Source organism: Typha latifolia, chromosome 9 (assembly GCF_019914945.1).
Source record: "Typha latifolia isolate L0001 chromosome 9, TyphaL0001v2, whole genome shotgun sequence".
NCBI lineage: Eukaryota > Viridiplantae > Streptophyta > Magnoliopsida > Poales > Typhaceae > Typha > Typha latifolia.
Window position 1 is genome coordinate 6,123,381 of NC_133094.1, and position 23,976 is coordinate 6,147,356.

Genomic DNA, 23,976 nt, shown 5'->3' on the forward strand with positions numbered 1-23,976 from the left:
ATGATTGGCCAACAATTGTGGTAGCAGGTAAGATAAAAACTGTATGAGAGGCAGAGATAGTTAAGATAAAGAGGGACAAAGTGAAAAAAGAAAGAGGAAGAAGTCGGTTAGAGTTAAGAGATATGGAGAGATAGAAGAAAATATTAATCTATTCAATAATTTTAAAGTATGCCTAAGATACAAGCCATAATGCCCTATTTATAGAGAATAAATAAGAGAGTCATAAACCGAATAAAACAAAACTAATAAACTTAGCTAAACTAGTCTCCATATCTCCCTCGGATTGGATTTCTATTTAGTTGCAAATAGATTCCAAATCTAAAGAAACTCTGCATATAAAAGTTATAGATCATTATGTCACCAATCTTTTACATTTGTTTTATATTATTTGGACATTTTATGAATTTTCTATAAATATTTTTTTACAACTACATATAACTTAACTTAATTGAACTTAACTAATTAAATAAGTTCTAGCCTACTATGACTCTTACTTAAATAATTAAGGAAACTAGCACGTGCAAATAAGTAATGACTTAAATAACTAGGACTTTTAACTAAACCATGCAAGCTAATAAAATAAGGAAAATAGACTAGATCCATCAAGTTCAGTGTCCTCCGTTATGAGTTGATTAGGTCCAAATCACATCACCTGCTTCCTTAGAAGCTCTTTGATGTGTATAGTTTGAGGAGATGTAGTCATACCTACAATTGCAACAAGAGAAATTTCTAGGCTTCAACATCATTATTTTCTCCGGTTGCTTCTTCATCTTCCTCCTCTACATATCGCCCTTCAATTAAGAAAAGTGCTCATCGCAATTGAAGTACAAGTCTTTCAATCTTATTTCTTGCATCTTTATTGGACTAAGTCTTCAAATAAAGGGTTAGCATGTTTAATTGGGTGTTTGGATTTAAAGCTTGTCCTCGAACTATGCTTTATAACTAAGAATCGAGCTTCACATAACCGTACAGAGTCGCACAGCAGAAGTCAAGTTTTGTGGCTTAACAACTTGAACATCCAATCGAATTTGATTTTTTGGGCCACTAATAAGACAATGAAGTTATTGTTACAGCTTGAAAGCACTTCAAAATTGTAGCATCCGGTACCATGATATAAAAAATATTGCATGTGCATGTGTGGGGCACATGCCCCACTTCCCCACTCCCCCGCGTTCTCCCATTCCCTCTCTTCTTCTCTCTTTTCTCTATTTTACCCCCTTTTGATTCCCGTCGTGTCATTGGAGGACGTCCACCCCGTGGAATGACTCTCATCAAAGCGTCCTCTTTAACTAGGTATGAGTAATTTAGGATTAATAAATTATTTAATATTTTATCCCAATTTTTTCTCTTGATTTTGCTGGAAATCCGACCTGTCGACGGTCTCGTGCCTCCTCATACTGGTCCCAAATTATTCCTCTTACCATCCTCTATCTTATTGTGGGGTTTTTGGGCCGCAATCACCTAGCCAAGGATAGATTGGCATCTCCATTAATTGAGGTTTCTCTTTTCTCCGTGACTCCATTGGGTAAGAAGGGAAGAAGGTGAACGAGATGGTATTTGGCCTAGCCAAACCCCCTCCTTTTGAGCTTGGACAATAAGCAAGCTCAGGTTTGGGCAACCCAAGAGTTGATGGTGGTGGGATGTGGACAGCCCACAACCCATCCCTTTATTTAGGTTTGGGCTAACCCAATTAGCTGAATTTAGTTTTTAATTTCTTTAGTTATTTTGTTAAACTTGACTTTATTGAATTGAATCATATAAATTTAATTTTCAAGCAATCGTAATCCATTTGTTTAGAATATTAGAGGTCATGAGCCAAAGTAATTGTGAATAATATTTTATTGAAATAAATTATTTATAATAACTATTAGGTTTAGTATTTTTAATAGTTGTTTTGATTAGACAAATAATTGAACCTATTCAAGTCCATGTCTACAGCTCAGCCCATGTGGCTTTTATGCTTTGTTGCATTGGGGTCTTTGGGCTTTAAGCTGGCCCAAGTAGATTAATCACCCTCTAATCTGTTTCAATTTATTTTAACTATTTTATTTATTTATTCTTATCAGCTTGAGCCTTAATTATTATTAATCATCTTTAGAGAGTAGTTTCGGTTAGTTTTAATCATTTTTATAAATCAATATTAATAAATAATAATCATATTACACATGCTTTAATAATTAATAAGTTAATTACTGCGTTCTATTTTAATTTACTTTCAATCAACAATTCTTAGGGGAATAGTGATTATGATAATAAATGTATTAATAGCCCTTATTATTGCATTAGGCTGTCATAATTAATATACCACTCTACCTGATTAATAAATATAAGGATTCTTAGGTGAACATACCCCAAACCCATAATTTCTAACCATGGCTTAATTAATTAATTAATTTAAGTAGACTTGTGCTTTTGTATATTATTTTCATTATTGAGGTAGACGCACTATTGTGTAAGGATGAACCATGACGCAATTGGAGTTTATTAACATGGAAGCAATGTCCGGAAAATGAATTCTTTATAGTCTAAAAATAGTATAATATTAAAGTGATATTTTACTTTATGAGTTTATCGCATTCATATCATAAATATGTAGATGTTTATTCATTGTTTAGCATAATTATACTTAATTTACTACTTTTATAGTTAGTCATTGATTATTAAACTATTTCTCATTATGATATCTTCGATGTGCATGTCTTATGATTGATAATGTTAATCACTACACCACTTGCATGTATCACCATATAGTTAAAGTCTTGTCTCGGCAGTGTGATAGGCTCTGATATCAATTTGATAAGATCTAGAACCAAAGATAGGCTACGCTAAGATTCCTTCAAGATCTGAATTTATTATAAAAATCAGTTTGCGCAATTAAAAAAATATATTCGTCAAATATTCTCTAGTAGTCAAAACATTACGAAACTAATTGGGTTGGATCTGTAACTTCCTAATCTATAACTTTTGTATTTATGCCCTTCACATATATGAACTTAGTAGGGACGAAAATATGGAATAACGTAGGTGATGGTGGTGGTGACGGGTGGAGTGGATGTTAGGGTTATGGATGGGTATGGAGATGAGGGTGGATTGTGGAAGTGACTAAGGGAAGTAGACGAAGGGAATTAAGTGGTCGAGATCCCAAAGAAAAGGGGTGATTCGACAAACGAGGGAAATTATAAGGGAGGAGAAACCTTGCCAACGATCTAGAGAGAAGATAGGAGGCAAGAAATCAATAATCCAATTCCAATATGAAGTTTGTTGCCATCCACATATTTATAGAGGCTAGCCAACAAATCCTAAAACAATATGAAATCCTAATTTTAAAAGATTCTCGTCGATCGAACGCGTTCACGGGCATTCACAAACGCGGGCGTTCACAAGGCGTTCACAAGCATTCACAAGCGTTCACAAGGCGTTCACAAGCGTTCACAAGGTGTTCACAAGGGTTCACAAGCGTTCGAACGCGACTCTACTTGCGTTCGAACACGACCTACATGAATTTTATTTTAATGAAAGTAAACACCTAATACAATAAGAAAAGATCCAAACTAAGTGTATCATACCACCACGCTTCCCCCACCTTGCCCTCAAGGTAAAAAGTCAAGGAAACGCTCCAATATACCAGTCTCCAACTCACATGTCGCCTCATCAGATAGCTGCCAAGCAACTCAACTAGAATCTCCATCTCCAATTTGGTACCATGTCATCGTCGGCGTCTAGCAAGTACTCAAACTTGGTCTACGATCTCTACCTCCACCAATGGCTCCGGTAGAACCAATCCAACAATCTCATGATCTCCAATGTGCTCTCAATAATAAAACATGTAAGACATTGTGCACTCTCGACCCCTTCGGCAGCTCCGAACGATTTGCAACCGGACCAATACGCTCCAACACCTGAATGCATCCGCGGTCCAGTAGCAAACTGCCTCGATTCTCCAACTTGGGATGGCACTCCGGATCATCCATCACCTCCTACAATAATCTCAAAATATCTGCGTCAGATGTACATGCATAACTCAGCTCATCGATGAAGGGAAAGGTAGGAGATGAATAGGCTGCAAGCTCGGCGGTATTGGGTTGGTGCGATAGTGCATCCGCCACTCTATTTTTCATTCCCTTCTTGTATTGAATTTCATAATCATACCCTAACAATTTTGTGACCCATCGCTGTTGTGCCGGAGTGTGTATGCGCTGTCCCATAAAGTATGGAAGGCTCCTTTGATCGGTTCGGATAATGAATCGTCTACCAATCAAATAAGGTATCCACTTTGACACCGCATGTAGAATTGCCAACATCTCTCTCTCATAAGTCTATAATTGCTGATATTTTTGCGATAAAGCCTTACTAAGATAGGAAATAGGATGTCCTTCTTGCATTAGTACTGCTCCTATGCCAATACCCGATGCATCACACTCAACAATGAATTCTTTGGTGAAATCCAGTAGCGTTAGAATGGGTGTCGTCGTCATTGCTGTTTTCAATTTTTCAAAGGCTAAAGTGGCTTTATCCGTCCATCTAAAAGAGTCCTTCTTTAACAAAGAAGTGAGAGGAGCAGTGATCTTGCCATATTCGGCGATGAATCGACGATAATAACCAGTCAGCCCTAAAAATCCTCTCAATCCGATGATAGTAGTAGAAATAGGCCAAGCGGTCATACATGCAACCTTTTGACGATCCGCCACTACACCATCCGCTGAAATGATGTGGCCTAAATACTCCACCTTCGGTACTCCCCATAGGCATTTGGACTTTTTGATCTTTAATTGGTTTTGTTCTAACAAATTCAGCACATTCTCCAAATGTCGATAATGCTCCAATTCAGTCTTACTATACACTAAAATATTGTCAAAAAATACCAAGACATACCTTCTAAGAGAGGCCAAAATATATCATTCATGAGGCCTTGAAAGGTAGCTGGAGCATTGGTGAGACCAAAAGGCATCACTCGAAAATCATAATGCCCATCTGGAGTCCGAAATGCAGTTTTGTGCACATCTGCCGGGTCAACTCTAATTTGATGATACCCGGCCCTCAAGTCAAGCTTACTAAATATAGTTTCTCCTGCAAGCTCGTCCAGTAACTCCTCGATAATCGAAATAGGATATCGGTCTTTGACGGTAATAGCGTTTAGTGCTCGATAGTCAACACAAAAATGTCATGTCCCATCCTTTTTTTGCATCAAAAGCACGGGGGATGAGTATGATCTATAACTTGGTTGTATAAGGCTTTGCTCCAACATCTCGGCTACCATCTTTGAGATAACTTTTTTTTGCACATGTGGGTACCGATATGGCCTCACGTTCGCCGGTGCAGCCCCGGGTACAATCTCTATGTGGATGGTCTGCCGCTCTCCTCGGTGGCAACTCCTACGGCTCCTCAAACAGTCCAGAAAAGTTATCTAATAGATTAGACAATTCAATGATAGTACCTGAACTCGTTTGATGCTCATCTCCTGCTGGTCCTAACTAAAGAAGATAAGCCAAATCATATGCACCAAGCAGCCCCACCATAGGCTGCATCGTAGGAATTAGTGAAGTCCATCAAGTCGCACATCTTTGTTTCCTTGTTTATATTTCATCCACATGCTTCGAAAATTAAATGTGACGGATCTCAAACTTTGTAACCACTGAGCACCAAGGACAATGTCCGCTCCTCATAGCGCCAACGGATACAAGTCCACAATGATGTCGTGTCCTTGCACCCGTATACCGACTCGGCGACATAAACTCTCCGCCCTAAGCTTCGTGCCGTCTCTAATAGCAACGTCAAACCCCATAGTCGGTTCAGCATCAAAACCTAATCTCTCACTAGCCACTCGTCTAGAAAGTTGTGTGTACTCCCGGAATCGATGAGGATGTGCACACAATGCTTTCTAACAAGTCTGTCTACTCGTAGCATCCTCGGCGCGGAAGTACCCAAATATGCATGCATCGATATTTCAACTTGGATATCCTTCTCCATGCCCTCCTCCATAGTCTCCTCATGGGTCTCCTCTGGACTCTCCATCATCAACTACCTCATCATCCTCCTCAGGACTATCAATAAGCATCACGCTCCCGATCGGTTTAGAACACCGATGACCGGGGGTGAAACACTTATCACATCGAAACCAAAGGCCCTTCGCTCTTCGCTCCTCCACCTGGGCAGGTGTGAGAGTTCGAACGGGGGATCTTGTGCCTCATCTAACGTCGGAAGAAGGTCTCAAATGTGATCGTGGTCTAGTAGTCGCAGTCGCTGTTTTTGAAACCGCAGAATTTCCAATCGACATTCTAGGTGCAAACCGCCCATCTCGGTTGCCCCAATTGATTTTCGCTACCATCGTTAGAGCCCTATGCTTTTGTTCCATCCTCATGGCCTTCTCAAAGACCTCCTCAAGAGTAGTAGGACATAGAGCACGAACATCCGCTTGTATCTCCTATCGCAGCCTTGAAATAAATATATTCATCAATGTACGTTTGGGCCATGGTGGCTCACAACGACTACTAACTCTTTCAAACTCAGTTTAGTACTCCAATACGGTAGTCTTTTGAATCATCTTGCTTAATGTGGCAGTAAAATCTTCATATGCCGCTGTTCCAAATCTGCATATAATCCTCCTACAAAAATTAGCCCATCCAATAAATCCACCACCACAAATAATCGACCTATACCAATGCAATGCCGTTCCTTGGAGGTGGAAGCTTGCCATTTGGACTTTTGCATCTTCCATTGTACCTTGACAATCAAAATATTATTCAACTTAAAACACCCAATCCGTTGGATCACCGCCTTAGAATTTTGGAAAGTCCAAGCGGGCGGTTCTCCCCTGAATAGCATTGTCGGGTTCACGAAAGATTCTTGGTTCATGTCTAAACCTTTGTGCATGTTGATCACCTTCTCTAAATCCTCGAGCACGTACATCACCATCTCCATAGGGATCAACCTCATCCTCATAGTGCCAATCCTCCTCATCGACGAAGCGCGCGGTGCCGCACGCCTCTCAAGTTCCACTACCGCTGGTCTTGAGTTTTGTAACGGAGGTGGGGGCTGATGTGAAGGCATAAGTAGGAGGGGATCATTGACACTCATATGACGGACTTGGACCTATGAGGTATCGGTTCTATGGAGTCCCACCGTTGGTCCTTCTTGAAACTCCGTTCGTCATCGAGGAGATGACGAACTCAATTGATTTACAACATATTCCTTAAATTCATTGTAATCCTTTTGTATGTTGTCAACTCTATGCAACAATGTTTGGAACATGTCCCTTAGTTCATCCATATTTGAACCCATGGACGTTGGTTGACTCGGTCCTGCCGTGGTCGCTCCAAAGGAATCAGCCTCCCGGTTAGGATCATCGTGCATTGAGTCCTCCCTTGTCAGTGTGCTCTCCATAGGTCTTTGTTGATATCATCTTCCTTGTTTCAACCATTAATAGAGGTCTGAGGTTTGCTTGCTCTAATACCAATTGATAGGCTCTGATATCAATTGTTAGGCTTTGATACCAATTGATAGGCCCTGATACCAATTGTTAGGCCATGATACCAATTGTTAGGTTCTGATACCAATTTGATAAGATCTAGAACCAAAGATAGGCTACGCTAAAATTCTTTCAAAATCTGAATTTATTATAAAAATTAGTCCGCACAATTGAGGAAAACTATTCGTCAGATATTCTTCGATAGTCAGAAAATTACGAAACCAATTGGGTTGGATCTGTAACTTCCTATCTACAACTTTTGTATTTACGCCCTTCACAGATTCGAGCTGTAGTAGGGACAAAAATACGGAATAACGTGGGTGATAGTGGTAGTGACGGGTGGAGTAGATGTTAGGGTTATGGATGGGTATGAAGATGAGGGTGGATTGTGGAAGTGATTAATGAAAGTAGACGAAGGGAACGAAATGGTCGAGATCCCAAAGAAGAAGGGTGATTCGACAGATGAGGGAGATTAGAAGCGAGGAGAAACCTTGCCAACGGTAGAGGTGGAAGGATGGTGAAGAGGGAGGAGGGAGGAGTCTAGAGAGAAGATAGGAGGCAAGAAATCAATAATCCAATTCCAATATGAAGTTTATTGCCATCCACATATTGATAGAGGCTAGCCAACAAGTCCTAAAATAATATGAAACTCTAATTCTAGAAGATTCTCATGGATCACGTTCGAACGCGCCCGATCACGTTCGAACACACTAAAAAAGCCCCTTCTTTGGATTTGCGAACGCGACACAGGCGTTCACAAGTCATTCGAACGCGGGCGTTCACAAGGCGTTCACAAGCATTCACAAGGGTTCACAAGCATTCGAACGCGACTCCACCTGTGTTCGAACGCGATCTACAGAAATTTTATTTTAATAAAAATAAATACTTAATGCAATAAGAAAAGATCCTAACTAAGTGTATCACAATGCCTATTTACCTGCTCAGCCTAGGATTAGGGAGCAGAGTGTATATTTATTACATATATTTATATCGATCAATGCCTAAGGTTGTGAGGTCAGGATAGGACTATCAAGCACAAGCTTGCGCTGGTCTAAGTAGGTGTAACACTGCCGAGTACGAAGACTAGACTAGGTGATTTAAAATTATGATTGAGAGATAGAGATCATAGACCTAGCAATACTCGATGATGCAAGGTTAGGGCGTCAATGAGTAGTGTGCTCTTGTTTTCGCTATGAGCGATGATCTCGCTACATGCAATGATTCAGCTACAAGTAACGATTTTGCTATATGTGATGATTTCCTAGAGCATTGATGATAGAGTTGAGATATAGGCTTATGACTGGGGGTACTTAGTCGATGGCCACAAACAACAAATCATATACGGCATCGCTAGGCATGTACAGGCAGCATTACCGCTAGATGTCTCTCTCCTTGATGTTTGAGATGATGTGTGAGCCTATGTTTATTATGTGTTAGATAGCTCTTTGAGCATGTTATGATAATTTATGGCTATGGCTCAATGTAAGCTTGATATAAATAATTTGATAGCTTAAATTATACATATCATGTGTTCTTTTATTAATACATGTGAATTATTGATATGAATATGTTGCATGGACATATTACCATGATCATGTTGGCATACATATGTATCATGTGACATCCTTCTTTATTCTATTTTTAGATTGTAGAGATGTATACTTGTTGGGCTTTATGCTCACCACTTTTTTATGAAAATATTTTTTTCAAATTAGTAGATCCCGAGACTTTGGAGGAAATGGTAAAGATCTGATTATGGTTTTTTGTTTATTTTAGTATTGTACAGTAAGTTATATGGATTGTAGCCTCTGCATGGACATTTGTCTTGCTAAGGTGTATGTATATATATTTTTGGGACTTATTGTGGCCTGTGATAATTTAGACTCCATTTAGCTTGTTTTATTTGTAAAAATATTAGGTTTTGTCCTGTATATTAAATATAAATATTGACCAACATGTCACATGGAAATCTTGTGGATTTTACCCATGTGAGAGGCACGTGTATTTAGAGGTAATGTTTCAAAAATGCTTTTGGCAATCACAAACAAATCTCGTTTGATGAAGCTTAATAAGATTGCTAAAGAAATCTCACAATCTGCTAGGCCATATCGAGCATGTAATGTCTCTTTTAGCATGTTCCAAGTAACATGATCTTTTTGCACTTTGCCCTTCAAATAGTACCCAACAAGCTTTATCTTATCAACTTCTATAGTGTCTTCATACTAAAAGAGTTGTTACTATGGCAAATCCAGCTAGTTGGATTATCACTTGCCGTTGTAGAGTAGAAAATCTAGCCTGGCCACTTTAGGTATAGAAATACGTGATTCTGATGTAAAATGTGTGATCTCTTGGTGCAATTTTCTCGATTGTAGAATAAAGGTCCCTTTCCGGAATTACATTATTCCTTAAGCTAGTCTTTTGTAGGATGGAGCTTAAACAAGCTAGTTCAACACAAAGAGAATGCACATCACATTCTAGTTTGTTCAATCTAGAATTGTCTTCTTTGCTGGATGAGGCAACATCATGCTTATGGGTGACAATTAGATCAGGTTAGTTAGATTTGGGTCGAGTAGGATTCGAGTTTGAGTCAACTTTATTTTGATACGAACACGACCCAATTAATAAATGAGTAACATTTGGTAGACACGAACACCATCCGATTATTAAACGAGTAACACAACATAACCCGTTTAATAAATGAGTTATATTTTTATATAACCTACTTAACTTGACACTACTCTTTTAACCCATTTAACTCGTATACACGACACACAAAGTACAATTAACCAATTAACACAACACCATTTACAAAAACACTTCACTGTTTACAAGATTACTATAACTTTGTACAACAAAAATTTTAGAATGCATCCATAATTTCCTAACCAAACTAACAAAAAAGAATATCACAAATCTAGCATATTTACAATATTACAACAATATTTAGTAAAAAGATTAATTGGCTTGGCTTCGAGCGATGGAGGCATCGTCATAGTTGGTGAAGCGTCTATGGAGATCAAGGTATCGGTAAAGGTGAGGCTCCAAGAGCTAGGTCCCCTGGTGGTGAGCTCCAAGTCTATCGAGGAAGACAAGGCAGGAGAGGTGATCAGTTTGGCCAAAGATGGAGAGGCAGTTGGAGGAGAAAGGTAGTAGAGAGAGGAGGGGAGGGTCAGGATGATGCCGCAGAGGAGGCTATTCCTTTAGTGGTCCTCAAATCTCTGAATTTGTTGAGGAAAATAAGGTGAGGAAGAGCCTGATTAGAAGGGAGGGCGAGGATGTTGTTGGAGAGGAGGTTGCTCTTGATGAACTATTGGAGAGGAGAGTGAGAGGTAGCGAAAGGGGGGAGGAGAGGAGTGAGAGTTAGCTAAGGGAGGAGGGTAGAGTAGATATGTTGCCAGAGAGGAGGGTCGGGGAGAAGAGTGAGAGGTAGCATTGGGGAGGGCAGGTTGCGGTTGTGGAGAGTGAGAGGTAGTGTAGAGGAGAGGATGAGGGTGGAGAGGGAAGGATTGTGATTAGGTGGAGGCAACTGGGTGAGATGGTGAGAGCGTGAGATAGGGTAGGTTAGGTTAAAAGTTATGTATATATCTCGATTAGACTAAACCCAAATCTAATTATGAGTCGGATTATCGTGTCAAGTTATAGGGTCATATATATATATCCTGATTAAACTAAACTCAAATCTGATTATGAGTCGGGTTATCGTGTCAAGTTATAGGGTCATTATTTTCCACCCCTAATTATTATCCAATCATTAATTTGAGGGCTCTGATACCTATAAAAGGTTATGATATTGTCTTTTCACTAGAAGGGATGAAGGATCTGTTTCACGTTGATTGCCTATCTTGGTGATGGTGATGCTCACATAAAATAAGGAGAGCTTGTAATGGGTGATCTAGATATATGGCTTATATGAGGGCCCTTAGAAGCTCCTAAGATAACAAGTTAGGATAATTTGTTTTTATTTTTGTAGGAATAAATTTTAATTTTAGATTCATTCAAAGCACCCAAATTTTAGCCACCATCTGTATCCACAAGCTACCCTACTATATAGCTGTGCATTACCACCCTTGGTTTTCCACCACCCTTCGATAACCGTCGCGGCATCAGATATTTCACTTATGTCCCATTCTAACCTTCTTCCACCGTTTTATTTTTAACTTTTCACCCTGACCTTCGATTAACATAAAATTAAAGCCATTAAAACTTTAATTTTCTTACGTCCAGATCGATCTAGATCTGATACGTAATATAAATAAAATGATCCCTAAATATTTTGCTACCTTTTATTTCCAAGAGCATTCTCCTAAATAGAACAAAAAGCATAAGATAAAAACTTGCTAGTTATAACTAAACTCCTTAAAGATCAGGAATTAATAAACATATTCGAGTATATCCAAATACTCTTCGGCTAACTCGTGACATACACTACTTAACCTCTAATAAAATCCTAACTTGTTCCACTTTTATAGAGCCATATTAGCTGCTTTGGTTAAATGTAATAGAAGTTGCTATGTTATTGTAGAGAGAAGAATAGAGAAGTCCGAGGACATTTTAGCAATCTCCATACTTGCCTCATGATTTCACAAAAAATAAAAAATAAATATTTACCATGGAAAAGTATTACAGTAGAAAAGACAAAACTCAAACTTAACGCTGGAGTGAGATGCTGATTTTTTAATTCTCTTAGAATAGATATAAGAGGGTATTATAGTAATTCCATACTTGGAGTGCGTAAAAGTGTGAAAAGTAAACCAAAATGGATAGAAATTAAAAAAAAAAAAGAAATTAGTTTGTGGTGCAAATCACCCAAAGAATAATTAGACCAAAAAAGAGATATTAGTATCGAACATCCATGTAACATGTGATATGTCATGTCACTAAATTAATAGTTACTATCTTCTTATTTATTACACACTTACCTTCTACTAATACAAATCACTTCTTATTTATTACACTCTTCTCTATGTTTCAAATAAATACCCAAATCACATATATCGTTGCATAAAAAGTTCGTTTTTAGTTTTGTTTTTAATTATTGGTACCTCAACTTGCTCTTTTCTAAACAATCCCGATGCATTGCAAACCCCTCCTTTTTGTAAAATAATAAAAGAACCCAGGCATCTGATCTCGTCTTTCTTAACTACCATTCAAAATATACACAGGTTATAAGCTTTAAATTTCCTACCGGAAAAGACTCATCATATAATATTTATTTGTTTCCTTTCCTATTCGACTTTCAGATTTTCCCTAGTTCTAAATTATTTTACCTTTCAAATTTGACCTATCTACGAGTTGACTTTAAGTATAATATATATTTATATTATATTTTTATTATTTAAAATCTGATCAGTATTATTTTAAATATATTGAAAAACTTTTTTAATTTTTATAAAGCTTTGTATCTAATAAGTATTCTCAAATTCGACCTATAGATTAATCAACTGTAATAAAAAATAATATTTTTAGTTTACATATAATTATAAAATTATTAAATTATAGGGGTGAAAGTGAATTTAATCCTGTTTCTCAATTTCAAAGAAATAAATATGTGATTGAGGGCAAGGTTGTAATTAGATAGAGTCATTATGAGCACTTTTGGTTCCTCATCGGATTAGTTAACAAGAAAAGAGTTAATAACTGTAGAATAGTATCCTTCGCAACAAAGCAATCCGGATTCCGGAGTAGGGCCCCAAAGCTCCTCTCTGTCTCTCGATCTCACTTGCGATTCTCTTCCTTGCTACTTTTCTTGCGGATCTTTTTCTCTTAATTTGATAAATTTCCGCTCTTCTTTTCTAATTTGGACAAATTGCTGCAACACCCAACGCAACGATTGACCAAATCTGTACCAATTTTACTCTTATTTTAGTCCACTTTACTCCCTTTTTGTCGGATCGCGTGTTGTTTATAGGTGGTAGGTTAAATAAACTCTTTTCTGTGTGATTTGAGTATCTGCATGAATTATTTGTGTCATGTCATGAAGATTTGCTGCTAAATAATGCTTAGAGTACTAAAGTTTGGATCTTTATCTTCATATTGATCAGAGATATGAACATGCAACCGTTGATATATAGTTTTGTGGCCAAAGGCACTGTTGTTCTGGCCGAGCACACCTCCTTCTCGGGAAATTTTAGTACCATTGCCATCCAATGCCTACAGAAACTGCCCCCAAATATCAACAAATTCACTTACTCGTGCGATGGCCATACGTTTAACTTCCTTGTCGATAAAGGATTTGGTATGGCCTTATGGAGTGGCATCTTTCTTTACTTTGTGTTGTTTATGCCATATTGCGTGTTTGATTAGTTGCGTCTTGTTTGTGTAGTGTTCCTTGTTGTAGCCGGTGAAGTGGTTGGGAGGAGCATACCGTTTGTGTTTCTTGAGCGCATTAAAGATGATTTCATGCAGCGTTATGGATCGAGCATCGGAGCTAAAGGTTCTCATCCACTTGCTGATGATGAGGATGATGATCTGTTTGAAGATAGGTTTAGCATTGCTTATAATCTTGATCGGGAATTTGGGTATGTAGAAAAGCTTTTTAGTCTAGGTTTTGCAGTGTGAGTTTTGGGTTGAACTGACCTCTTTCCTTGTTGGAACAGTCCAAGACTAAAGGACCACATGCAATATTGCATAGATCATCCTGAAGAGATGAGCAAGCTATCCAAGCTGAAAGTTCAAATCATGGAGGTTAAAGGAATAATGATGGATAACATTGAGAAGGTGTGGATGCTAACTCTGTGCCCTTACTTTTCACTAACAAGAATTTTACCCATTGTTCATCTTGCTCAGTTAGGCCCAATTTCATTGGAAATATCTCTTTTCATTTTATTTAGATTTTTTTTTATTTACTTGGGCATCTTAAGGTAGTTAAATTTTACTAGTTGGATTGGTCTAAATTGAGGTTATCCGCACCAATTTATTTAGGTTATTGATGTGCCTAGGGACGAGAAAAGATAAGGAGACACCTACACCCGCCTCCAAGGAGAAAAGATAGGATTTATGTGAATCGCTTTTCTGACTCCAAGTACTCTTTCCATACTAGCATAATTAGATTGATAGGAAAGATAGAAGATAATTGAGGAAATCATAAGAAAAGGAAAATTAACCCACCTAGTTTTGGGGGAAAGAAGATCAACTCATCTTGTTGGGGAAAGATGAAAGTAGGGAATCCACCACAAAAGAGAGGAGGGAGGAGGAGAAAGGGGAAAGAGATAAACTTTGAATCCTCCACAAGAATGGTAATTTTCAACTTTTCATGATTTTTCTCTTTATTATTGGAATTCCGTTACCTCTATAGACATGAGGAAATTACATCAAATCATAACTTGAATATAACTTGAATTTATAAACTAATCTAGCTAAATTAGGAGTCTTTTAAGTTAAAGATCAACCAAATTCTATCAAAATTTATCTAAAAACAAAATAACAATCTAATCTCCTAGATTTAGGAGTTGCAACCAAATAAGACACTTTAAAAAATATATATAATTTTTTATAGAAAATACATCCGATATATAAAAGAAAATTTAATACCATTAATTATGGAAATGGAATAAACCATTGTCTAGGAGCCAATTAAGATTCGGGCTAGGGAGAGCTATCTAGGTCATATTTCCTTGATTGGACTCAAAAGGATTTTCTATCATAACTCTTTTTAGGAGTCTTAACATATTTTTCGTTGTGGAGCCACAGCAGTTAATAAAATATTTGTCAATCGTAGAGAAAATCCTAGCCTATCCCTATTTCAAGTCTCTTCCCACCCACAATAGGACCATGCAACTCCTATATGTTTCGCTTCTCTCTCCTTAATATGACTTAATGGTACGACAATGCTATAAATGGCACCCGTGGCATGTGGGGGAAGAAGAGAGCACATAGTATGTATGCATTATATGGGTGCATATGCATTTGATATTTAATATGTATCTATATTGATAAATATATGCAATGCAAATTCCAAGTCGAAAGCAATATAGAGACTACTGTATACAAGGACTTATATATGTCTCAACAATTATAGTTAAAAAAAAGAGACTAAGGCATTAGTTAGTCACTTGCAAGTATGGGTGAAAACGGTTCGGATACAAATTGAATAATACTCAAACCACATTTGGATCCATATATTTGCTCCGTATACGGATACGGATATTGGACGGGTAGCAAAATGTAAAACCATATTTTAACTAAATAGATATGGATTGGATATTAAACGAATAGGAATATGAATACGAATCAGATATGAATCGAATTTTAATCGGATACGAATACAAATCGAATTTTAATCGGACATGAATACAAATCGAATTTTAAGCGGAAATGAATACAAAATAAATCTATTACTAGGATCTACTCATAAATAGGAAAACTCACAAAATCAACTAACAAATTGTTGATATAACAAAAAAACCAACATTTCAAAGTGACCATCAATTCCACTACAATTTTAATACTTTTCATGATATACATGCTTAGATATAATAAAAAAAAGAGCACCTTGTTTGCATAGTAATAATAACCATACTAAACTAAGGCTCAAAAAATAATGCAAGTACAATAGTTAAACTTAGATATTACAAAAAAACCAATATTCTTAAGTGACCATCAATTTCACTACAATTTCATGATATTTCATATTTTTCTAATCTTCAATCAAGTCAATTTAGCAATGATACACTTTAAAGAGGATCCGCAGAAATAAATATATGACATTAATTTAATCATTGAACTAAAAATCCATGAATTGAAACATATCAAGTAATACATTTAATTTTTCATACAATTTCAAATGCAATTCAAATTAATTGCATTACTTTTAATCTAGTGAACATGCCTCGTATGTCAAAATCTGAAATGTGTTCGAATATTTCAAATTCTTCAACATCCTTAATAATTGATGCTACTTGTTCTAATAAGCAAAAAGTATATATATATATATATATATATATATATTGAAATTAGTATTCAATACTAATTTACAAAATTTAAAGAAATGAAACAACTATTACCTTTTCTTGTAAATTTTATCCAATCTTCAGTGGATACTAGAGCTTTCATGACTTCATGATCCAACCTACTGTGATAATCATCTACTACTCGACAACTTGTGCTAAATGCAGATTTAGAGGCAACTGGGGCAACTGAAATTGCAAACACATCACGAGCAATTCATGTTAATATATGATAGTTTGCACTTTCTATTTTCCATCAAGATAGTATATCAAATATAATATTATTCCGTTGCCATAAAAGTGAGTTCTCCTCAATATATAGATCTTAATCTTTCTTGAGTGATCTTGAGATTTTTCAATTAAAAATTGCTCAAATCTTCTATTTCTATCCTCGTTAAACTCATTAAGAACAACCTCACTATTTTAAAAAACTTCACTAATGCTTATATTTACATCATAATCAAAAGGATATGAAAATTTAGATGCATATTTATTATACAACTTCTTTATGACTTGATGAACTTTCTCAAATTTTTTAACACCACCAAGAGAAGAAATTTGAGGAAAGTAAAATTTCATAATACTCATTTTATATCAAAAATCTAGAAATAAAGCCACTGCTAATATAAGATTGCATTGTCGTCAATATTTATTAAATTTCTCTTTCATTGATCTTGTCGTAGAAAGAACAAGTCCATCCAAACTTATGCACCATTCTCTAATTTGCAATTGAATATCACAAAAATTATTTCAAAAATAAGTTAGCTGTTGGGTATAAAGTTCCTAAAAGTAATTTAGTTATTGTATGAAAGGTTTTCAAACATTTGCATAATATTCTAGTATTATCCTATTGCTCATTTGTTGAATATGCAACAAATTTAATTGAATCAGCACAGTGAAGCCTCTTATAGTATCTCTAAGCATCAAATAAGTGAAATTTTATCTTGTAGATATATCAATAAAAAGAGCTTTATTGGTATCTAAATTAAATTTCCTTGCTCTCTTTTTAATTCTCCCATTGCAAAGGTAAATTTGTGAGAATTAAGATAATACAATAAATATTTTCTACTGCATCCTTTTTTGTTTTTCAAACCATCTTGCACAACTAAATTGATAATATGCATGACATATCTAACATAAAAAATTATGCCACTATAAACAAGAGATTATTGATCATTGACCTGACTAACCATGTCTCTAACACAAACATCATTAGCATAATCATTATCTAGAGTTTAGGAAAATAGTTTCCCATCAATATTCCATTTAGTTATATTCTTTAGAAATGTTTAACATAGATTTAATCATGTATATCTTCTTTCTAAATGTATGAAATTTACATTTTTTTTTAATTCTCCAATTATCTTCAATGAAATATACTGTAACACAAATAATTCTTGTTCTGTCTATAGTAGCACTGATACAATATAAAAGTGATCCAAACATATCATATACATTCTTTTTTTACTCAATATATAACTCCAAGACCTCTTTTCTAATAGTAATCCGTGACTTTGTTGGAAAAACAGGTTGTAGAGATTTAGATTTTATAAATTTAAGAAAATACCATACTCTACAATAAAAAAAGGGTATTCATGCATAACTATTGTTGTTAGAAGTTTTTTTGTACTTCCTCTTCATATTGGTATCTTTAAAATTTCATCTTCTCTGACTCTTGCAAGATTAAGTAACAATTGTCCTCTTTCTCTACCATGCTTATTTTTGTAATGGTACCTCAAGTGTATCATTCTCATAGAATTTTCCCCATTAAATCATTTTTGACAAAATTTGCTACTGTTTCGCACTTGCTCATTGTTTTCCATTGATTACTTCTATCACTTCAGCATTATCAAAGTTATTCTAGACATCTGATGTCAATTTTTTTCTATTTGTTCAATCATCTTGAGTAACACTATTACTGGTGTCATCTTGAACCAACGTACTTATAGATGCCATTATAATTTTCTCTACTACATTAAAAAATTATAGATGCCATAAAAAAATTCTCAACTATATTATCTTAGAAATAAATTTCTCAAAACATGTTCTAACTACTACAGAAAATTATAATATAATGTCCAAGTATAATGTAAATAGAACATGATGCAAATAGAACAGAGTTAAATCTAATACTTCTTATGAGACAGAGTAAACTTCACTTAAATTTAGTAACTGTATCATCAAATGGACAAGATGAAGTTTGATATTAGACAGAATCATGGAGACCTAACTTGAGAAGATTTAAAAAACGACTCCTACAAACTAGAACTACTCATAAAAATTAGAACTATTAAGTTCAACCTATGTACAGATTGAATTAGAACTACTCCTAAAAATTAAAAATAGACATTATAGAAATAATGTGTATATATAAGGTTGAAATGAAAGCCAAATAAAAATGCATGCTTGAGATGAGGATGGCGTGGGAGTCGTTGGAGTCATTGGAGTTGATGGTTCGAGGAGTATTGTTGGTGTCAATGGAGAGGACGAACTGGATTTGTAAGGCGTTCCTGTCGAAGGTAGATCGGAATCACCCGACAGCATGTGACAGCCTATGCGGTAGAGATCAAGGCGGAGTGGTACCCGCTGACGATGGTGGTGACCGGAGGGTTCTGCCACTCCAAGATTGGCTGCGACATGTTGAAGGAGAAGGGGAAGGAGGTGACGGCATAACGATCGTGGAGTACCCGCAACGCGATTCGTCGAAGAGAGAGGCGGGAGACGACCGATCGCTGGAGAGAGTGAGGGAGAGAAATAGGGGTGGATTTGAGTCTTTGAGATTGATGCGGCTTGATGGTGAAAAGGGAATGAGACCGATTTAGGAGTTAGGGTAAGCTATGGTGGGTGGGTGAGGGTTTTATATTAACGGGTCAGTTAGTTTTTACAGGTTAGATGTTTGCTAATATTATATAGTATACGGGTAAACGAATATCTAATATCCGAATCCGTATCCAAACAAATATAATATTCCCATATCTGGATCTGGATCCAGATATTTTAAGCTATTCGTCGTATCTGTATCCTATCTGGACTGGGTAAAGTATTTTGACCCATATTCGATCCGACCCGGGTTGGATAGCAGATCGGATAAAATCCGAAACGTTTTCACCCCTATTTGCAAGTCCTACATTAGTTAAGAATAGGGACTAGCAAGGAATATATGGCTGCATATGCAGGCACATGGAACACTTTTTAGAAAAGTGTGGTGTTACTCAAGCAATAGCTGCATGACATGCTTGTCTCCTTCTTTCCCCACCATTGTGAAGTTCTTCTCTCTTCTACCTTCTCTTGTATTCTTCTTTTTCACTATTTTAATTCCTTTAGATACTCTGATGATATACAATATTGTTTATAGGGTCCTTGTGGCATTCTAGGCCTTCAGAAATCTATAGGACAACTAGAACTAACTTTGAGAAATACAAGTTGGCACTATCACAGTTGCTACTAGTCCGAAGATTGTATAGATCATTTGTACTAAAGATCACATTATCAGCTGCACAGGTGATTAGATACATTTCTTGTAATTTCCTTTTACTTGCGATGGAGTTTATTCATAGAAAGTATTTGTAACTTGGAGAATATTTGAAATGTAAGAGCAGATGGAGGTATCTTGGAGAACTGTATGTGTCCTTGGAACTTTAGGCACAAAAGACATGCATGTGCACATGCTTATGTGACCTAAATGCCAATTAAAAGGATTTCACGACAAGTAATAAGACAAAGGTATACGTAATTAAAAGTTGACTAATTTTTCTTCGCTTAGGCACTCAGCATACAACTTTCTAGGTGGGGAACTCTACAAAATCCTCTGCCAGAGATCTAATGACAAGTTTTGATCTAGATTTTTGCACATTATGCTTTATGTTGGCAGATGTACTGTTAGTTGTTCTTTAGTGCAAATTTCAATATTATGTGAAGTACATTACTAGCATTTTGGAAATTTTATTGTAGATCTGGATTTATGCCTACGGAGGAGGGTCCAGTAGGAGATGTCCTTACACTTTGGAAATATAATTTTTTGTTTTCTTACATATATTTGAGAAACAAAGCTAGGAAGGCTGTAAAACAACTCTATGACATTTGGATTTTTATGCCAGAAGGGAGAGCATGGATTTTATTTGAGCTTTGAATTGCGTGCTTCATCTTTTAGTATGTGACATCTAGGAGGAGAAAATTAGTGTTATGATTAGGCTGTCACTGCTTTTCGCGGTTCAGCTCTTCAGATAAGTACCAGTTATACAATTTAAATATTGAAGACACAAACACATGATGTCACCTATCAATCCCTATGAAGTAAAACTCCTGCTGAGAACTCCATTTGCAAAGGAAAAGTTCCTGTCATGAAGAAATAGATATACTTCCCATCATGAGCCAAAGAACTGATTCCTTATACTTCCATTGCTCGTTGTATTCGTTTTCAATCTCTAGAATCCATCAACGTAGGTCAGATAAGTTTAATACTAATAGGGACACCACTGGTGCTTCTTTTTCCTATGTTTATAGGAACTGTTTTCTGCAAACATATACAGATGAGCTCAAGTAACCTGTTTCTCTTCTTCAGATGAATGAAGTAGAGAATTATCATTTTTCTTCAAACTTTTATGTTCAGTGAAGGGGTTTGATGCAATGTGTTTGCAGATGCTGCATTACTATACATTTTTAAATAACTATTTGGCTTATAAGTCCTATAAAATTGTATCTTGAAGTGTCAATTAAGGTCCATATGCTGTATTTTGACATCCACTGAAATTAACTGGATGTCAAAATATAGGTTTATAACCTTCTATGATGAAAGAAAGTGTTAGATATGTAGTTTTTACTATTATTCAGAGAGATTTGATGAATATTTCTAGCTGCTGTTGATTTTATCATATATGCTGCTTGTACAAATACAGCATCTTGAAATACAAACTTCCAGACAGCCCTGAAATGAATTTGGTGGGGGTCAATCTTGTATGATATAATGTGTGTATTCGGCAGTTTGTAAGATTCCAATGAATAACTGAATCCTATATACAATTGCACCCTCATACTCATCAGAAACCAAACACACCAATGATATTAGTTTGTAATTGATTCGTTGTCTTCCCCGTTGTGGTCGATCGGTGTTTTGAAAGGCAGATTTGGTGGCCACCACATCGGCCGTCCCGCCATCCGACAATGCGGCTGGCACAAGGCGAGAGGGCTGCCATGGCTCTTTTGGCACGTTGCTATGTTGCCTGGTAGGTCTGTGGTCGCTAAGGCGTTGGATCGGATCTATGGCAAGGATCTCCACCACCTTGGAAGTAGGGGTGTCAAAATAAACGAGCGCCTCGAACTTAGCTTGGTTTTGGCTCAACTCTGCTTGAGCTGAGCTTTATTTTTGTACTCGATTTGAATTTCGAGATGAGCCTGAGTCAAAGCTAGCTTACTTAGGCTCAAGCTCAATTGGCTCAGCTCAAATATAATATTTATTAATATTATATATATACTAAATAGTTTTTGACTCAACTTGAATAGTTCTTCGCTCATTTTAAAGCTTGGCAGCTTGGGCTCGGTCCAACTCAAGTTGAATAATATGCTTGGTTCAAGTTGACTTGAAAATAACCCTAGTTTGAGGCTTAGGCTCGACACAGCTCGGGCTCAGTTTGGCTTGGCGTGACTTCAGCTCAATTCAAGCTCACGCTCGGCTTGAGTTGGGCTAAACAGAGCCTAAATCCCAAGCTATGCTCGAAATTAATTTTGAGCCGAGCCTGAGATAGAGCCCGCTTGCTCAAACTCAGCTTGTTTATGCCCTATTTGGAAGAAAGAGAAGAAATAAAGAAAGAGAGTGAAAGGGAAGAAAAAGAAGAAGAAACGATAAGTTTGAGAGTTACCCGTTGTCATTCGCTTCTCGCTTTCATCTGCTTGCCACCTCCGCTTAATGTTGCTCGTGAAAGGAGTGATCGAAAGAGGAAGTGAGGGGGGGAGGGGAGATTTAGGGCTCAGATCGAAGAGGGAGTGAGGGAGAAGAAGAGATTGAGGGTTTTTGTTTTGTTTCAAGTTGCTTACTTGTTAGCTGACCAACCCATTACCCGTTAGCAACTTTAAAAACTTGTCTTTTACTCTGTTGGAGGTTTGTTGCCTAGTTGTACATAGCAGTTTGTTTGGGAAGTGGGCTTGATGGAGTCAGATGATGGAAAGAGAGCTATTTATCTTGAATGGGCCCACATTTGAGGTGGAAAGTGGGCTAGGTTTAGGTTTTAGGGTTTAGTGGACTATTAAAAAATTTATATATACTATTTTAGTATATAACATAATTATAAATAATTATTTATCATTTTTTATATATTAAAAATGCTAAACCTGTACGCGTAGGTGCTAGGTCGTGGGGTGATCGCCCGCCACTCGTGGTTGCCTTTTAATACACTGTGGTCAATAAAGAATTGAGGTAATGGTAATCTCAGATTCTTTTGCTGGAGGTTTAAGACTCATGAGTAGTACTTGTGTTTATCATTTAGAATAATAGTTTTGTCACTTTGACATCATTCTGTAAGATTGATAGTACTTTGTGAGTTTGTTCAGGTGATGCTGAACCCTTTTTGGATATTAGCAGGGGAGTTTGTAAATGCTGCATTTAGTGAATTAGTAAAAGCTATCTTTTTTTTTATTCAATCAGATAAACTGTTAAATAAGTACTTGAAAGTTAGAAATATATCTGAATGTTTGCATCGATATATTTTATGATGTGATGATTTAAAATAGCTTGAATTTGATTAGGTTCTTGATCGAGGGGAGAAGATTGAGCTTTTGGTGGATAAGACTGAAAACTTACAGTTTCAGGTATCTTTATGCTTGAGGATTGGTTTAAATTGATCCTTTATTGCTTATAAGGCAAAAGTTAAGAAAGAGGAAATTAATTTCAAGAATTACTCTTGTTTGTCTTTCTTGGTTTCCTTCAGGCGGATAGCTTCCAGAGGCATGGCAGGCAGCTTCGACGGAAGATGTGGATTCAGAACCTCAGATTCAAGCTAATGGTGGCGGGTGCTCTCATTGTCTTCATACTTGTTGTTTGGTTAATGACTTGCAGGGGATTCAAGTGCTAACGAGAGAATTATGGGTTCTTGTCTTTTATTTATACTAGAAGTGAATGATGTCCTATGTATATGATGCCAGGTGATGTTAATATGTTAGTTGATGCCCTATGTATATGATGTCAGGTGATGTTAATATGTTAGTGTGCTACATGATTCAAATGTAAGTTGTATTTTGCTTCCAACCTATAAGGGAAATTTCACTAGACATAGCAAGGTGTATCTGTTGGATTTCTTTTAGCACTTGGAACTTAGATGCTGAAAGTGTGAAGGTGATTTTATATATTCCTAAACCTCACCAAGTTTCTAGTGCAGCTTCAAGGATTTATAATGACTTGGGTCAGCTAGTTTTTCTGGTTCTCTTTTTCTATTATTTTATCATATTTGCTCTCTCTATTTCATGTCTTGATGGATTATTGAAGAATTGCTGGTGGCAACGTCCTTATAAATCGTTGCCAGGAGGCAAAAGCGTTGCTCATTTCGTGGATTATATTTCCTTTTATTAAAACAAATG

The 23,976-nt window shown here is 36.5% G+C and overlaps 1 protein-coding gene across 2 annotated transcripts; it reads left to right on the plus strand.

Annotated features, from left to right (window-relative positions):
- Nucleotides 1-1,150: 1,150 nt before the first annotated feature.
- Nucleotides 1,151-23,672, plus strand: LOC140795778 (vesicle-associated membrane protein 727). 2 transcript variants are annotated; one of them, XM_073148545.1, is made up of 6 exons: nucleotides 1,151-1,293; nucleotides 13,507-13,700; nucleotides 13,788-13,983; nucleotides 14,062-14,182; nucleotides 23,149-23,211; nucleotides 23,331-23,672. In XM_073148545.1, exons 1-6 carry the CDS (start codon nucleotides 1,262-1,264, stop codon nucleotides 23,472-23,474), a joined length of 750 nt encoding a protein of 249 aa, XP_073004646.1. In that variant the 5' UTR covers nucleotides 1,151-1,261; the 3' UTR covers nucleotides 23,475-23,672. The 2 variants fall into 2 exon arrangements, with proteins under 2 accessions (XP_073004646.1, XP_073004647.1); XM_073148546.1 differs by lacking the exon at nucleotides 1,151-1,293 and adding an exon at nucleotides 13,038-13,376.
- The last annotated feature ends 304 nt before the right edge of the window (nucleotides 23,673-23,976 follow it).

What these genes read in the sequence shown, in the direction of transcription:
- LOC140795778 (XM_073148545.1), top strand. Translation starts at nt 1,262, where the DNA reads ATGACTCTCATCAAAGCGTCCTCTTTAACTAG. An exon ending in CCTTGTCGATAAAGGATTTG is followed by an intron (nt 13,701 to 13,787) that starts GTATGGCCTTAT and finishes TTGTTTGTGTAG; the next exon opens with TGTTCCTTGTTGTAGCCGGT. An exon ending in TGATGGATAACATTGAGAAG is followed by an intron (nt 14,183 to 23,148) that starts GTGTGGATGCTA and finishes GAATTTGATTAG; the next exon opens with GTTCTTGATCGAGGGGAGAA.